We start from the raw sequence: 18,832 nt of genomic DNA on the forward strand, positions 1-18,832 counted from the left end.
GACCTTACATGTATGTTGCTGCATCTCCCTACTGTCCCAGTCTGGTCTGTGCTTGTACAAAAATTTACAATAAGCCTTTGTAACTTGTACACTGCCGGTTATACTTCTACTTTCAGTACTGCAGAGGAATATATAAATAAGAGATTTTCACTGAAATTAGAAATGTTTTCATAATTCCGTTATAATTCATTTTAGTTTTGTAAAATCTTCCTTTTAAACAAAAAAACTCAACAACCCCTAAAATAAAAAATAACGCAAAGAAACCTTCTAGTCTTAGGTATTTAACATAAGACATAACATTCCCCAGAGGGAATGAACAGGTAATCATCAAGTGATCCATCCCCTGTTGTTCATTCCCAGCTTCTGGCAAACAGAGGCTAGGGACACCATTCCTGCCCATCATGGCTTATAGCCATGAATTTATCTAGTTAGTTTTGGAACCCTGTTATGGTCTTGGCCTTCACAACCTCCTCTGGCAAGGAGTTCCACAAGTTGACTGTGTGTTGTGTGAAGAAATACTTCCTGTAATTTGTTTTAAACCTGTTGCCTATTAATTTCATTTGGTGACCCCTGGTTCTTGTGTTATGAGAAGTAGTAAACAACACTTCCTTATCTACTTTCTCTATACCAGTCATGATTTTATAGACCTCAGTCATATCTTCCCTTAGCCGTGTCTTTTCCAAGCTGAAAAGTCCCAGTCTTATTAATCTCTCCTCATACGGAAGCCGTTCCATACCCCAATCATTTTTGTTGCCCTTTTTTGAACCTTTTCCAATTCCATTACAGCTTTTTTGAGATGGGGCAACCACATCTGCACACAGTATTCAAGGTGTGGGTGTACCATGGATTTATATAGAGGCAACATGATATTTTCTGTCCTATTATCTATCCCTTTCTTAATGATTCCCAGCATTCTGTTTGCTTTTTTGTCTGCCGCTGCACATTGAGTGGATGTTTTCAGAGAACTGTCCACAATGACTCCAAGATCTTTCTTGAGTGGTAACAGCTAATTTATACCCCATCATTTTATACGTATAGTTGGGATTATGCTTTCCAATGTGCATTACTTTGTATTTATCAACATTAAATTTTCAAATTAGTTTTACAAAGCCTCAACCTGATTTAAATCAGTTCTTTAGATTGCATTGATTTAAAATGCTCCATCCTCATTGGAAACTGCTAGTCCTGTGTGTGTGTGTGTGTGTGTGTGTGTGTGTGTGTGTGCGCGTAGGCAGGAGGGACCATGGGAACAAGTGACATTGAGTTGACTATGCCAGGTTTATGTCAAGCAGGGATTTTTTAGTGTATTCCAAGGTGAATCCCCAGTACCCCACCTAAAGCAGCTTTCTGGCTGCTTTATGCTTCCTGAATACTGTAAAGCAGCAGATGGAGGCCAAGGGTGTTGGCCAGGGTGTCTTTGTTTAGTTAAGAAGTGATAGCTCACAAACACTCTCTCCCATTGAGAAGTTTTCCAACAATATCAGAGAAGATCAGACTTGACATTCTCTATTCTCAGATAATGCTTATTTAATTTAAAAAAAGCTACTCTTTTTAATTTTTTTTATATATTATATATCATAAGAAACAAAACAAGGCAAAACACAATTTTAAAAAAAAATCTTTGGCAGATCACCTCTAAAAGTTGCTATTTCCCCCTTAAATCTAGAAAGATCAACAAATTTATCAGAATTTTTTTTTGATAATTTCAAAGTCAAAGGTGACATTTGGCTGACAATGCTTTTACTTTGAAAAAGTTGCCCTTTGATATTCTAATTAAAATTTAGTAATTTTCTATACAATTGTTATGGTGATGGGCACTAGAAAAAAAATCACTGAAGGGTTAAACCCTGAAATCTTTCTCATTTTTGTTTTATTCAGACAGAACTTTTGTTGAAGTCTGTGGGAATTTGTCTTAATGTAATAACTTCAAAATTCTTCAGGATTTAGCTCCAAATAAATTACATTATAATCCCTTGTTTGATGAAGGAGGTACCTTTTTTTCTATCACGCCCACTCCATAGGCCAAAGAGTTACAGGAGAGCTACTTCATAGCCACAACTACTGCTTTGGCTCTGCTAGCACGTTATCACTTGTGCGCTCTTTTCCGTGGGATTCAGTAGTCTACGTATCTGTATATCCACCTGCCTCTGATCGCTTTCTCCTACTTTGTTCTGCTCCCAGTCTCCTTCTCCTCTTCACCACATGCACTAGAACCACATTGGTTTGGCTGCAGGATGGGTCTTATTAGGCTACAGAGGGGGGAGGGGCAGGATTTGCAACTGAATTTCCACCAACCAGGAAAGCTGCCATTCTGAAGTTAGTTTTATATTTGTCAGTGCCTTTGCCTTGGGTGTTGCCATACCTCTAGACTATAGGGTGCATTTATCTTGGTATTTTGTTTAAGAATTACAGTTTATTGATTACTAAGGGGTTATGTTCTTGGCCTATGCTGGTATGGAAGACTGTATTTCTTTGAAGATTTGTTTTTAGTTTTCATTTTATTTTATTTTCTCCTACTTTCATTTCTCCAAGCTGTTGCCTGGGAATACAATACAATTCATCAATCAAATGCAATTATTTTCTTTTGCTTTTTGTCATCTGATATCTTGAGCAGTACCTTCATGATTCTTTCATATTCAGCAATATGAAATCGTAATAAAATTTTATTTGTTTTGTAATGCAGAATATTAAATAGAAAGATGAAAAAAAGTCACCCAAGAGAATTTAGAACTTTGTGTTCAAAATGTTACTTAAAAAAAAAAAGAACGTAGATAGAAAACACAATTGTTCCTAAACACGTTAGACATGTTTCCTTGCTTGGGTTTTAAGTGCTTAAAAGTAACTGCCATTATTATCTGCTTTAAAATATTGATTTAGATTTATACCCAATTTGAACTTTGTAAAAATGTATAGAGAAAGATATAGGGACTGGTTGGAATTTTTTGAAATTAGGTTAGCGGTCTCTCCGACACTGCTTATGAGAAAGATGATACTATTAAGGCAGAGGGGAGAGAGGGACTTCATTTCCTTTAGAAGAGGAACAGGCCAACCTATTCCCACTGCATAGATGTTTTTGTATTTGTTTCATAGAGTTTGTTGTAACTGAGCATGTCCAAAAGAAAAAGCATGACAATCAGCTGTTGCATTATGTGTCTTAGATGTATAGAGGAAATCATATGTATGATCAGAAAACTTTCTTCAGCTGCGAACCATTAAGTTTTTTTATATGACATATGTCAAGGAATTTCGCTGAATTATTATGAATTGTATTCTTTATACCTACAGAATAAATCTATTTTGATAGTATCATAATATCTAATTACACAGTCTGCAGCTCCAAGAGACTCTTGAGAGGGTGCTCCACATGTCTGCAACTCCTGCTCTTCCTGCTCCCTGCTGCAGCTCAGAACATCCAACAGGGTATTTTGTAATAAACATACAGTGGTCAAACTTAGAAAGTTTCTACTGATTTGAGAGAGATTTCCTTTACTTGAAATTCAGAATACTGGTATTCTGGTATAACCAGAAATGTGTCTCGAATTGGTACAAATGTTTAAGCGTACTCACTATGTAGTACAAACCTAAACTACTTTTAAAAAGCTTTGGATTTTCTCTTTTTGTGTGTGTTCATGTTACAATCTTATGGTCCGGGACATCAATTCTAGATCTTTCTGCAGAAACCAGGCAAGTGATACATATCTCACTATCCCTGGCAAATAGAGCTGGATGCTGATGGTTTTCAGTGGTCTCCCTAGTTAAAACAAATGGTTAGTATTCAAATAGCTGTTGGCTTCATGTATGGGGTAAGACTCATGCATATGGTGTTGTTTCAAAATGCAGCTGTCAATAAGAAATCATTTTTAAAGAAAGAAGTCAGTCAAATCCTCCAGATCCCCTTCTTCCTCCAGCTTTATCACTAGGAAGGAGAGCCTACAGAGTCTGACAACATAGAGCAATCTGAAAAATAACAATTTTTTTCTACCCTGGACAAGTTGGAAAAAGTGTGCAGAAGAGTCGCAGCCATGACTGAAAACCAGTGTGAAAAAGAAGATAAAAAAACAAAACAAAGAAAACACATAAAGGCTCTATACTCACAACAGCAACATCCAGAAAAGGGTACAAACAAAATGCATAAGCATATCTGTGTACATCTCACCAGCCCAGAGAGCCACAAACTGCTAGAAGAATGTGAGGGATTCTCCAGGGAAGAGAGGCAATAACTTATATGTTCTCTCCTCACGCTTCCTGCCTTTTCCTTGCTTTTTCCTCTCCTCTTTATCTCTTCAGGCAGGAGAGAGGCATAAGGAGGGTAAAAGTAAGAGAGCTGAGGCGAAACTTTCATGCTTTTGAGATGAGGAGGCAAAGAAAACTGGAGGGGGAGGAGTCTGGCTGAAGTTTATACAATCGGAAACAGTGTCAGGACTCCATGTTTCCCAGTTGGTGGCACCATAACACTGTCAGTTCCTTAATCCACCTTTGTGGAAAATTGTCCCTGGGGCAGAAAGCTGCAATAGCATAAACTTGCAGGAGTTGAGAGCAGTGAGACTTAGAAATTTAAGAGTTGAGAGCAGTGCTGGAATTAGAAATGTATCTCTAAAACAAGCACGTCTTAGGTTAGTTGGAAGACCACAATATCTTAGATTACAAGGAGGGAAAAAGTCTTATTGAAATAAAGGTATGGAGTTTCTATTCTGCACAGACCTTCCTCTAGCAAACTTTAATCCAGTGTACATAGTTAAGAATTTCTGCAGTTTTGAAAGTAGGTGTCAGGTGGATGGAAAAGTCATAGCATAGCCTCAAAACCCCTGTTACCAGTTTAGACTATCTCAGGAATCTGAAGAAGTCAACATATTGCCTTATATTGAAAGGAATGGATGGAAAGTTTGATCAGTTTTAGAAGAGAAAACATCAGGTAACACAGTTGTAATTTTTTACATTGTAGGCTCTCATGCTACTGCTATCACAAAAAGACACTTTTAAACAATTACTGTCTTAGCAGTACACTCAGAAATGCTGTGTTAATCACAAAGTGTGTTTCAGATGCATTTCAATGTTCTTATTGAACATTGACACTATGATTTGTCTTTCTCACCATGCAAACTTTGTGCAAAATAGTGGGGAGAGGGGTTATTGCAGTTGCACCTGTTAAATTAATTACTTTCAGCTGGAGTGCAATTACAAAACTAAATCAATTAAAAATGCATTGTAGGAGGCACATTCTGTGCACTAGTTTGGGGAAAAAGCAGTATGAATGTGTGATAAGAAATTTTAAAAAGACTGAATTAATAAACCAATATCTGCAGCAAAATGTAGAATGTGAGGATTTTTTTTTATTGTGCTCTTACGCCAATTCAACAGGCTTTTTCTTCTCTTTCAACTGATGGAGACAAGAAAAAAAGCCACAACTCTGATGACGTTATTCTATACATGGGGTTTATTGACTGTGGGCTCTAGGAGGTTCTTGTAAAGTGGTGTGCAGCAGCTGAGGGAAAGGCTAGCTTACAACAAATATTGCAGACTACATAGCAATAGTCATATATTCCAAGGCCAGAAGGGACCACTGTCATCATCTAGTCCAGTGGTTATCTACTTGTGGTCTGTGGACTATGTCTTAAGGGTCCGCGAAAGACTTAGACTGAAAACTGACTGAGCAGAATTCAACTATATGGGTACAGACAATCGATTTCCAAAGGGGTCTGCACCTCCGTTTGAAATTTTTTAGGGATCTTCAAATGAAAAAAGGTTGAGAACCACTGACCGATAGAGCCCTGTGTGGATACAAAATTTATATCCGCAGATGCGGATATCCACAAAGTTGCAGGGCTCTACCAGGACCTGCAGTGGCAAAAGCAGAAGATGTCAGGCCACCGCTCACAGGAGCCAACCTGGGCAGTTCCTCTGGCGTGGCTATACCGCCCAAGCCCTGTCCACTGAGGCAGGCAACAGGCTCACATTCAGTACAAACAGATGATGACACGTAAAAGTCAAAAGTCACGCTGCCAGACAGGAGAGACACACTCATGTGTGGAAGGGACTTGTGTCTGGGAGTGTTTGAGTCGCTTTCACACACTAGCCTCACCAGGACAGCTGCTGGTGAGCATAGTGCCCGCCCCAGTGGACAGGGCTGGGGCTGTACAGCCATGCCAGAGGAACTGCCCAGGCTGGGCGCTGGCTCCTGTGAGCGGTGGCCTGACATGCTGCTGCTTTCCCGGCTGCTGTTTCTGGTTCTGATGTCCAGATGGCATAGTCACTGACTGCTGTGCATTAGGCCGAGATCCTATAGGTCTCTGCTCCCATTTTGACTTTTACGTGTCATCATCTGTTTGTACTGAATGTGGTGTATTTAATACCCCTATGGAAACAAGATCAGGCCTCATTCTGGTCTCCAGGCAAAAAGAGTTTAGAACAAAGGGAAAGCCATTAGTGAAAGATAGAACCTTACTTGTAGCTTAATGTTGCCAGGGCTTTTCTAGTGGTTGTCTTTAGAAAATCTGCTGTAAGTGTAGAATTAAGGCTTTATTATTTGAATTTATTTGTGGTAAACTCATCAGAATGCACACGTTCTCTGCAGTTTTTTCCCCTCTGTGATATGAGAAGCAGTCATTTAGCCACTGCTAATCCCCATGACTCGTTTATCAGAAGAAGACATTACCTGAGGTGCTTGAAATGAGCTGATCATCCCAAGCCCTGGCAAGCATGTAAGCAAAATTAAGTACAGTATCCATGGTAATTCAGTGAGGGTTTTTTAAAGTAGCCATTTAATTCATTGATATAGCATTGACCTGCCAGTGGACTCAGGGCAGCCAGTTATATTATCAGATTTAATTTAAAATGACGTGCAGTATTGTGTAGACATGAGACTGGTGAAAGGAGTGAAATGTTTTATTTGTGAGTAACTGGGCACATGGTGAACAAGTGTTAGTTACATTGTTTTATAAGTTCCCCATCTGCCTCATGATTATTCTCATGATTATTTAACTTTCACCTCTTCTTTTTGGTGATATTCTGCTTTTATGCAGCTACAGTGCAAACTATGGACACATTGCGGAATATTGTTGTTAAAGGAATAACTGTTTATTTTAACTAGCAAATAGAATAGGCATTGCCTACTGGCTGAAATGCAGTAGTACCTTAGTTTCCATAGTGGGTATAAACTGTAGATCAGTGGGTCTCCAAACTTTTTTACCGGTGACGCCTTTCACATAGCAAGCCTTTGAGTGCAACCGCCCCATATAAATTTAAAAACACTTTTTTATATATTTAATACCATTATAAATGCTGAAGGGAAAATGGGGTGGTTGGGGTGGGGGTTGACAGCTCGTTACCCCCCCATGTTATAACCTCGCGACCCACTGAGGGGTCCTGACCCCCAGTTTGAGAACCCCTGCTGTAGATAATATTTACTTATTGGTAAGGATACAATTCTGTCATGGAAGTCATGGATTCGGTGACTTTCCAGGACCTCCATGACTGTGTCTGGGGCAGGGCTGGAGCAGGTCAGCCCCAGGGCTGCTGGAGAAGTTGCCGCCGGAATAGCTGACTGTTGGCCAGTCCCGGGGCTGACGGAACAGCGGCCAGGCGGGTGGCCACCGGAACAGCTGACAGGCAGTCAGCCCTGGGGCCACCGGAACAGCGGCAAGGGGGGCAGCAACCGGAACATCTTTACTGGTGGTCAGTCGGAACAGATGACTGGCAGCTAGACCCAGGGCTGCAGGAGCAGCAGTTCCCGACCCGCCAGAGCAGGAGCTGGGGTTGGGTCGTCCCCCTGGGGCTGGAGCAGCTGTGATCAGCCTTTTCCAACCAACCGGTGGTGGGGCTGGAGCCGCTTCAAGCCCCAGCAGCACTATTTGTTTGGCCCCCTTTACCCGTAGGGTATTTTTAGTAAAAGTCGGAGATAGGTTGTGGGCTTCTGTGAATTTTTTTTTTTTTTTTGCCTGCAACCTGTTCCTGACTTTTACTAAAAATACCCATGACAGAATCTTAACCTTACTTATTGGTTTTACATTTTGTTGACCATTTAGAAAACTCTTTCGAGAAAAGCTGAAGTTGCATAATTGTTTATGTATTTATTCAGTTATTTCAAATTTTAACTTCTACAGTTCCAAAGCTCTGAGACAATTTCAAAAAACCCCAGTAGACCTGTTACCTCAAGATCCAATACATGATATAGATATAATACAATTTAATTTAAATTCCTCCAAAGAATCCCATGTATTCTGCTACCCAGCCCAACCTATCATCCCTGTTTAAGGGGCCAGGGAGAAAAGATGGACCATGACAAATTTTGGGGGGTATTACTGACATTGTGTGGGGATGATAGCAGTGCTGAAGTTAGGGTTGTCTCACACTTTTATTTATAAGCCTCTTATATTAGTTGGTATTTTACTTTGCCAAATTTTAACTGTTTGGGCTGAAATTTACCATGCTTGCTTTCTGTCTTAAATTAAATTCTTTTGAAAAAATTCAGCCAAATGATTCATATTGCTTAGATGGAAGAGCAAACTGCCTCCAGGATAGAAACTTGGTTCAGTGACTTGGCTGACCTAGTAGCTAAAGAGAGGGGTAATGTTTAAGGGAAGGACTTCAGACAAATTTGAAAAGATTTGATCTAAGAATTTGATTAATTCCTGACGGACGGAAACTGAGGTGTGGCTCTGCTATTCCCTTTTTCTTTCTTTTTTCCATTCTTTCCCTTTCCTTTACTTTTTTGTACTTTTGTCCTTTTGGTTCTCCCTGTTTTTGGGGAAGAACCAAAACATTCAATATAATAAGAAAGCAAAGATTAATCAGAACAGATTAGTTGTTTCCCGGAGTGCAGATAAGAAAAAATCTTTGAAGCATTGTAGTGCCTCTGCTCTGTGGTGCAAGAATTTGAAATTTGACAATAGTTCTGGGAATAGGGAAGTGCCTTGCGGGCCTCATGAAAATCCGCTCGGATTTAGCCAGGTTTTAAATATCTAAACTTTTCTATTAGCTTGTGATCTGTTAGAGCTTTTTATTGGCTTGGTGAACACTCCATCTGCACTGAGTATTCTCCTTGGCCCAACAGAGACTGAGCTGCAAACAGAACAAGTGCAGTTGCCATTCTGGCTTATGGAAGGAGCCAAGGAGGGACCATGAATTCTAGTCCCAGCTCTTGCACTGACTAGAATTCAGATTTTTGAGCACTTCAGATTATTTCTTATTGAGCAAGGCCTAACCTTCGGAGGCAATCAGTATCACTCCATCCATTTAACAGACAGGGTAACTGAAAGTTTGCATAAGAATCAGAACCCACTCCTCTAAGGGTATGTCTACACTACGAGAGTAGTTCGATTTTACTTAAAGCGAATTTGTGGAACCGATATTACAAAGTCGAACATGTGTATCCACACTCAGTAATTCGACTTTGTGAGTCCACACCAACGGGGCAAGCATCGACATTGGAAGCGGTGCACTGTGGGTAGCTATCCCACAGTTCCCGCAGTCCCCGCTGCCCTTTGGAATTCTGGGTCGAGCCCCCAATGCCTGCTGGGGCAAAAAATGTCGAGGGTGGTTTTGGGTAACTGTCATCATTCAACCCTCACTCCTGCCCTCCCTCCGTGAAAGCGTCAGCGGGCAATCAGTTCGTGCACTTTTCTGGTGATTGACAGTGCGGACGCCACAGCACCGCAAGCATGGAGCCTGCTGCGATCATCGCTGCAGTTATGGCCGTTGTCAACACCTCGCACCTTATCATCCTCCTTTTTCAGAGGCAGATGCTGAGAAATCAGGCGAGGAGGCTACGGCAGCGCGGTGAGGACATTAAGTCTGAGAGTGGCACAAACCTCTCACAAAGCACAGGACCCCGCACCGTGAACATCATGGTGGCAATGGGTCATGTTGATGCTGTGGAACGGCGATTCTGGGCCCGGGAAACAAGCACGGACTGGTGGGACCGCATAGTGCTACAGGTCTGGGATGAATCACAGTGGCTGCGAAACTTTCGCATGCATAAGGGAACTTTCCTGGAACTTTGTGAATTGCTGTCCCCTGCCCTGAAGCACAAGGACACGCGTATGCGAGCAGCCCTGACTGTCCAGAAGCGAGTGGCCATAGCCGTCTGGAAGTTTGCAACGCCAGACAGCTACCAGTCAGTCGCGAATCAATTTGGAGTGGGCAAATCTACCGTGGGGGTTGCTGTGATGCAAGTAGCCAACGCACTCGTTGAGCTACTGCTCTCAAAGGTAGTGACCCCGGGAAACGTTCAGGTGATCATAGATGGCTTCGCTGCAATGGGATTCCCAAACTGCGGTGGGGCTATAGATGGATAGATCCCTATCCTGGGACCGGACCACCAGGCCAGCCAGTACATTAACCGAAAGGGCTACTTTTCAATGGTGTTGAAAGCACTGGTGAACCATAGGGGACGTTTTACCAATATCAACGTCGAATGGCCGGGCAAGGTTCATGACGCTCGCGTTTTCAGGAACTCTGGACTGTTTAGACGGCTGCAGGAAGGTATTTACTTCCCGGACCACAAAATAACTGTTAGGGATGTGGAGATGCCTATACTGATCCTTGGGGACCCAGCCTACCCCTAATGCCCTGGTTCATGAAGCCCTATACAGGCGTCCTGGACAGTGAAAAAGAACTCTTCAACTACCGGCTGAGCAAGTGCAGAATGGTGGTGGAGTGTGCTTTTGGACGTCTCAAGGGGAGATGGAGAAGCTTACTGACTCGCTCGGATATCAGCGAAACCAATATCCCCATTGTTATTGCAGCTTGCTGTGTGCTCCACAATCTCTGTGAGAGCAAGGGGGAGATTGAGGCAAATCGTCTGGCTGCTGATTACGCCCAACCAGACACCCGGGCGATTAGAAGAGCCCAGCGGGACGCGCTGTGCATCCAGGAAGCTTTGAAAGCTAGGTTCCAGAGTGACCAGGGTAACCTGCGACTATTACGTTTTTTTAAAGAGAAGCTGAACCTGCCCCCGTTTCTTTACCCAGTTAATGTTGACTATCCTCTCCAGTTACCAACCTCCTTCCCCCCCTTCCAACACACGTTTAAAAATAAAATAAATGAAACTTTGTTCATTAACACAGTTTTCTTTATTAAGGATTTCGCGGTAAAGGGTTGAAACTAGGACGCAGACTGTGGTGGGGAGTGGGTGTAGTGATGGAAAGGACGCTTCTAAACTCGAGGAATGACAGGCTCCTGCTCCTAGAGCGGTCCGCAGTGGTAGACTGGTTGTTTCAACGGAGCCTGCCACCCCTCCTTTTCGGGACTCTGTGTGTGGGGGGCTATGTGAGTTTGTGGCGGGGGAGGGCGGTTACAGATCCCCTGCTGCATGGCTCTGTCATCCAGGCTAAGGACCGCTGCATAAGATCTGTAACCGCCCTCCCCCGCCACAAACTCACATAGCCCTCCCTCCACACAGAACATGAAAACCACCTCCCAGACTGACCAGTGTGCTTAGTGACTGCAATGTGTGTGTGACCTTCTGCTGAAACTGCCCCCGTATCTGTACCCTGGTAAAGGTAACTGTCTTCTCCAATTATCAACCCCCTTCCCCCCCTTCAAACACACTGTCCTCTAAAAGAACATGATGGAAACAGTAATTAACAGAAACGTATTTTTTATTAAGAACTACACAGTTAGGGGATGAAACTGGGACAGGGGCTTGGGTGAGGTGCATTTGGAGGGAAGGAAAGGACGTATCAAATCTGCATGGGTGGAGTGACTGTTTTCACGGCCCCTGCCGCCCCTCCTTCTAGGGACTTTGGGTGGGGGTGGGGATGGGACTTTGTGGCGGGGGAGGGCGGTTAGCGATAGAATGTAGCGGGGCTCTGTCCTCCTGCCTCCGGTCCTGCAGAAGATCTACAAGGCGCCGGAGCCTGTCCATTTGCTCCCTCATTAGTCCAAGCAGCGTTTGAGTCACCTGCTGGTCTTCCTGCCGCCACCTGTCCTCCCATTCGGTGTGTGATCGCTGGTATTGCGACATGTTCTCCCTCCACTGGGTCTGCTGTGCCGCCTTGGCTCGGGAACAGACCATAAGTTCTGAGAAAATCTCGTCCCGTGTCCTTTTCTTTCGCCGCCTGATCTGCACCAGCCTCTGGGAGGGGGATGCCGGGATAGCTCGGGAGACACTCACAGCTCTGGGATGGGAAAAAGGGAGTGAATTCCTCAAAAAGGTACATTTTTGCAAACAATTAATATAGTCTTTCTCTGTGAACAAGACCATGCACAGTACCTATCACATGTGCACTCAGTACAAGGTCGAATTTTCTGTCTTCACCTTGAGTGCCTGGGGTCTTGCTGTACGGATCACACAAGCAGGGCCAGACAACGGAATTCTGCTAGCAGGCGGCCATGGTAAGCCGTAGACTTTTGGCTGCTGAAAGCTTAATTTACAGCAGTGCCCTCCTTTCACGTTCCAAGCAATGCTCCTAGCATTGGTCAGTTCCTGCTGCCAGCGATCCGGCCAGCATGAACTCTGCCCCTGTCCCACCCTCGTCGCGGCTGTCCCCGGGAAAGATTCCTGCATGCTGCCGGTGAACCGCTCAGCATGAACGGTTTGCCTCCCCTCCCCCACCGCATGGCTGTAAACCGCCGGTTACAGTTATTTAAAGGAACAGGCAATCAGTCCCCATATTAAAATTCCCCTAATTCAAAGCAGGTCACCATGAGTGATATCACTCTGATGAGGATTACAGAGACAGAGAAAGACCGCATGCTGCGTGAATGCCAGCAAACACCAGGGCCATATGCCGCCATGCTTTGCCAGGCAATGATACCGGAGTACCTGCTGCTAGCCTGGCGCGGAAAAGTTTCCTACCATGGAGGAGGCAATAAGGCCGCTCTCCCCAGGAACCTGATGCAAAGGCTTTCACGTTACCTCCAGGAGAGCTTTGTGGAGATGTCCCAGGAGGATTTCTACTCTATCCCCAGACGTGTTAACAGACTTTTCCAGTAGCTGCACTGGCAAGGACTAAAAAGTTAAGCGCTTAGGGCAAACTAATCATTAAAAACCCATTGCTAACATACCATGCCTATTCTATTCAAAATAAATGTTTAAAACACTTACCTACTGATCCTTCCCCTGATTCACGATCCGGGTTACTGCCTTGGGAGGGTTGGTAGGGGATCTCCGTGAGGGTGATGAAGAGTTCCTGGCTGTCGGGGAAATAAGCGTTGAAAGCGCTGTCGACTGCCTCGTCTTCCTCATCTTCCCCGTCCGCGAACATCTCCGAGGAAGCGGCCGTCGACAATACCCCATCGTCAGAGTCCACGGACAGTGGTGGGGTAGTGGTGGCGGCCGCACACAGAATGCAATGCAGTGCCTCGTAGAAACGGCATGTCTGGGGCTGGGATCCGGAGCGTCCGTTTGACTCTTTGGTCTTCTGGTATGCTTGTCTCAGATCCTTGATTTTCACACGGCACTGCGTTGCATCCTGGCTGTATCCTCTCTCCGTCATGGCTTTTGAGATCTTCTCGTAGATCTTCGCATTCCGTCTTTTCGATCGCAGCTCCGAAAGCATGGACTCATCGCCCCACACAGCGATCAGATCCAAGACTTTCCGATCAGTCCATGCTGGGGCCCTCTTTCTATTCTGCGATTGCATGGTAACCTCTGCTGGAGAGCTCTGCATCGTTGCCAGTGCTGCTGAGCTCGCCACGATGTCCAAACAGGAGATGAGATTCAAACTGGCCAGACAGGAAAAGGAATTCAAATTTTCCCGGGGCTTTTCCTGTGTGGCTGGTCAGAGCATCCGAGCTCGGACTGCTGTCCAGAGCGTCAACAGAGTGGTGCACTGTGGGATAGCTCCCGGAGCTATTAGCGTCGAATTCCGTCCACACTAATCCTAATTCGACATGGCCATGTCAAATTTAGCGGTACTCCCCTCGTCGGGGAGGAGTACAGAAATCGATTTAAAGAGACCTCTATGTCGAAATAAATAGCTTCATTGTGTGGACGGGTGCAGGGTTAATTCAAATTAGCGCTGCTAAATTCGACCTAACTGCCTAGTGTAGGCCAGGCTAAGATGTCAGACGTAAGTGGCATCCACAACTGCGAAGCCCTTCATAATAAATGTGCCAAATCTGTGTGCTTAGTTGCTCTTTCTGTAACTACTAGACCCCTATCAACACCAGAACCAGTAACAGAACCCCAGGGTCCTGACTCCTGATTATAGGTGCCGAGTGGCTAGGGCTAAGTGGTACAGAGGGCTCAGACCTCCACCCCCCAGCAAGTTTATCTACCTGCTAGCTCAGCAGTTGCTGGGCTGCCCCCATCCCTTGGTGCGTACATTCGCCTTTGCAGGCAAAGCGAAAGCCTTGGCGTGTGTCACACAATGCTGTGGTGAGCTCTTTGAGTCTCTTCCCAGTGACAAGAGGCAACAGTCTGGAGCGGGATGCGGGGCCCAGGGAAGCAGCAAGGGACAGAATGGAGCCACCACTGCCTGGGTTCTCTCTCCATCCTTCAGACCCAGCACGGGGGGCAGGACGGAGCCAGAGTGAGTGTGGGGCTGGGTAGGTTCACTCTCCAACCTAAGGGCCTGGCCCAGACCCAGAGGACAGGAGCAGCACCACTGCTGCTCAAAGTGAGTGCAGAACTGGGCAGACTTATTTTTCAAATCCTGGACAGGAGCTGCCACTGTTCGGGCTGGATGTGGGGCCAGGCAGGCTCAGTTCGCAACCTTTGTGAGACAGGAGCCATTGCTGTCCGGGGTTAATGTGGGACTGTCTTGGTCTCCAAACCCTCTCTCCCTCAGATCTCCACTCCATACTGGGCCGGGATAGAGCCGGACCCAGCCGCTCCAAACAATATTTTTACCCTCCACCTGTGATCTTGATATTTCACTGTTGTCTAGTAAATAGTGTATGCTGCCAGCAAAGTGTGCATCACATCCTTCTCTAGTGGTTGGTCGATATAGACGATAATAGCCTACTTCTGCTCATAGGTGTAGTTTGGCTTTTATATTTGGGGAGGTCATGGGGCTTACCATTATTAATAATAGGCCTAATTTCTGGATTTACTGGTTGTTAGTGATACTTAAATTACAGTGTAATTAATGAGCGAGTTAGGGGTGGAGATGGTGCTCCCTCCTCGAGCCCCGCTGTGTGCGGCTGGCCCGAGCCACCTGGCATTGCTGCTTGCTCCCCCGAATGTTCCTCTGCACCCCCTAGATGGGCACACCCCACAGTTTGAAAACATCTGATAAACAGTTTTGGGGGGGTACAGTTCCCCTCCCCAATTTCTATCCATGCTTCTGCTATCATTTACTCCTTTAACTCAAGTGATGGAGCTCTGTGTTGAGATTTAAAGTTCCTAGATTCATATCCTGCTGATGTGCTGATTAGTATGGTTCTATATGATGGAATTTCTGTTTTTCCAGTTTTCTTTTAAAAGACTTTGGGTTTTTTGGTATGAAGTTTCCTACCTCAAAAAATATTAAAGTTAAAAAGTCAAGCACTCAGAAATTAGGAAATGTCAGCATTAAAACAGTCCATGTTACCGTAATTGGGTCACCTTCTGCATATGCATTATAATATGGTCTTTAGTTACATTACAGCATACTATTGTTCTACAGCAGGGGTACGCGGAGATCTTTCAGGAGGTACATCATCTCATTTAGATATTTGCCTAGTTTTACAACAGGCTACATAAAAAGCAATAGCAAACTAAAATTTCATATAGACAATTACTTGTTTATACTGCTCTATAAAAACTATGAAATGTAAGTACAATATTTATATTCCAGTTGATCTATTTTATAATTATATGGTAAAAATATGAAAGTCAGCAATTTTTCAGCAGTAGTGTGCTGTGATACTTGTGTATTTTTATGTCTGATTTTGTAAGCAAGTAATTTTTAAGTGAGGTGAAACTTGAGGTACGCAAACCAAATCAGACTCCTGAAAGGGGTTCAGTAGTCTGGAAAGGTTGAGAGCCACTTTTCTACAGGACTCATACTTCATTCATTGTACTGGATGGACACATTCCACCCATTTCCCACATTCCCCTCCCCCATTTGTCACCTTTTCTTCCCATTTTTGGTATCTATTCAACACCTTTGTTCTGTGTACAGAGCAGGAAGGGATAATAAAGGAAGGACAGTGGAGGTAAAAATTGAATGAGATACATACAAAAAAGCTACTTGCAGAGTTTGGTGTTCTACTCTTTTAAAAAAAAAAAATTGTCCTATTCAAAAATTACCTACCTTATGGCAGCTAAAGAAATAGGTGAGACCTGACTGTACTATTACAGAATTTCAGATCTGTTACATGGTTGACAGTAATTTTATTTTTAAATAATTACTCAAAACTTCTGTATTTAATATTATATCATTTGGGCTAGACCCTCATCTGATGTAAATTGGCATATCTTTGAAGTTTTTGCACTGTGCTAGTTTATATCCGTTTATATTTAACCAAAACAGAAAAAGTACATCAGATTATAAATACTCAGAAATCTTTGTTGTGTAGTTTATTTTTGTTGCTGATATTCTTTTTTTCCCTCCCAACCTAGGATAAGAAGGATAAGGTGTCCAGGTTTGATACTATTCGTCACTCCATAGCTGGAATGATAAGATCTCCAAAATCCATGCTGGGCTCTTCATCAGTAAGTAGTATTGACAATGGGGTGTTATATTGTCCTGCTTTTTGCAACCCAGATAGGATTCTTTTTAACACTACAACACACTTCAACCTACATGGAAAATATTATATTAAAATAGAATTAGAAAATCCTAAATTCTGACTGGTCAGTAGACATGATAATACCATGAAATAACAGTATGAGTCAGACCTATTTTTATTTAGTGCACTCTAGCAAAATATGTATCAAATGTCTCTTCCGTTGCTCCGGGGTCATTGTCATACCAGAAAAAGTTCATTTTTGTAAAGCATTAATTTATTGACTGATTGACAGTGACTGATTGTGGTATTCCTTGGTGAATCTGGTGGTATTGTGCATCCCTTACATGCCACCTCAATGCATTTACACCCCTTACTAAAAATAGTTCTGAGGGATATTGATGCATGAAGGAGCTCTTTGACTTATGCGCTGATTTTTGAGGCACTCTTTGGGACATCTGGTGTTCTAGTGCCTGATCCAAAGTCCATTTAAGTCAATGGGTGTCTTTGCATTTATTTAAATAGACTTTGAAGCAGGCCCCTAAGCAACAAAGGAAGTCTTTTGAGCCCTGGATGCATTAAGACAGTTTTAAAAAAAAAATAAGAGGAGGAAAAGAAAAACAAGTTGTGTGATGCTTGCTGGTCTATTTTGAAGCATACACTAAAAAAATTAGAGAAAATGCTGAATTTCATACATTTCACTTAGATGTCTAACTTTATTTTAAAAACATTTCCCTTCCAAAACTTAGCTGAGTGCTCACATCTGGCGAAGGGCAAGTTATTTCTCCAAAAACTCAAAAAAGGCCCAAACAAACCTCACTAGAACTCCAAAAAAAAAATCATCTTTTGGGTGAGGTGCGTTACCTGAAGTTTCAGCCCAAAAGGAAACTTCTTGAGAAAGAGGGGTGTGGTATGAATGGGCCTTCTCAATAGTCGGTATTGCATCACTACCAAGCAACCACGTAAGATGTAGTTTAGCTAAAAATAATTGAAATAGATGTGTGGGAGAGGTGACAAAATGTCTGTATGTATTTGAAGAGTATAAATGGTAATAAAGAGGAGGAATTATTTAGGGTGGTCCAAACAAGGCTATAAATAGTAGTAATGGGATGAAATTAAGAAAGGGAAATTTTAGGCTCAATAGTGGAAAAAACTCCTTGAGAGTGAGGGCTAGTCTACACTAGAAGCGGTACAGCTGCACTGCTGTAGTGGATCTGGTGAGGATGCTTTATGCTGGCGGGACACAGCTTTTCTGCCACCATAGCGTTGGCCACACTAGTGCTTAGGTCGGTGTAAGTTACATCGCTCAGGGGGGTGTTTTATTCGCACCCCTGGGTGACACAAATTATACCAACATAATCTGTAGTGTAGACAAGTTGCATTGCTTGAAACATCTAAAGCTGTACTGGATCAACACTACACTTAAAGGGAACAAATCTTTACAAAAAAGAGATGAAGTATCTACATTGTATGATTAATCATGTTTTTAAGATATAGAGCTGTTGAAATTGGCATAACAATACAATATTTTTCATATGTTCATAATTACAGTAAAATACTCTGGAGCATGTGTATTGCCCTCCAGCCTTTGTATAGTTATGCCTCTGCCTTTGCCTCGTTCGTATCAGTATAATTCAATACAACTTTATTTTTTACGGCATGATCTATAAAAAGTGTATCCCAAACCATTTTAGAGAATGAAATAATAAATAAAAAGGGAGAGACTAAGATTGTAAATGCATTTTGAAGTGAAATTGAGAGTGAAACCTGTCTTCATTGAAGTTAATTGCAAAACTTCTATTGGTTTCAGCAGAATCAGGATTTAACAAGAGAATCTATGGACTTGATTCTGATCTTTATCAGTGTAAATCAGGAGTAACTACACTTACGTCAGTTGAATTATGTTGGTGTAAGTAAGATCAGAATCAGGCCCATGGAGGCAGGGAGGTACAGGAAGTCAGTTCCAAATGGCTGGAGCCACAGAGAAGGCGCTTGTTCCAATTAGTGACAATATTGTGTGAATGGACAGAGAAGAGGATGATGCTTGGTGAGTGAGTAGGGAGAGGAGAAGAGACGGGCAGGTCTATGAAGAACTTTAACAAAATTACAGAGAAGGGCAATATCCTAGTATATGTTCTGTATTTAATTACATAAGTGACCTACTAAATTAGAACATATCACCCATTCATCTGCACTCCTTAAGTATTTTTGTCATGTGTTGTGGTGAGTTAATGAT

At 43.1% G+C, this 18,832-nt stretch overlaps 1 protein-coding gene across 11 annotated transcripts in view; it reads left to right on the forward strand.

The window, feature by feature from the left end:
- The window catches only part of FER (FER tyrosine kinase), a 412,813-nt gene that overhangs the window by 135,002 nt on the left and 258,979 nt on the right, over positions 1 to 18,832 (forward strand). For all 11 annotated transcript variants that reach the window (XR_010588819.1, XR_010588818.1, XM_024106728.3 and 8 more), the window contains one exon: positions 16,490 to 16,582. Coding sequence is in view for 9 of the 11 variants with exons in the window: in XM_024106728.3 (XP_023962496.2) it covers positions 16,490 to 16,582 (93 nt within the window). In the remaining 2 variants the exon portion in view is untranslated. The remainder of the gene's footprint in view (positions 1 to 16,489; positions 16,583 to 18,832) is intronic.

Source organism: Chrysemys picta, chromosome 6 (genome assembly GCF_011386835.1).
Source record: "Chrysemys picta bellii isolate R12L10 chromosome 6, ASM1138683v2, whole genome shotgun sequence".
Taxonomy (NCBI): domain Eukaryota; kingdom Metazoa; phylum Chordata; order Testudines; family Emydidae; genus Chrysemys; species Chrysemys picta.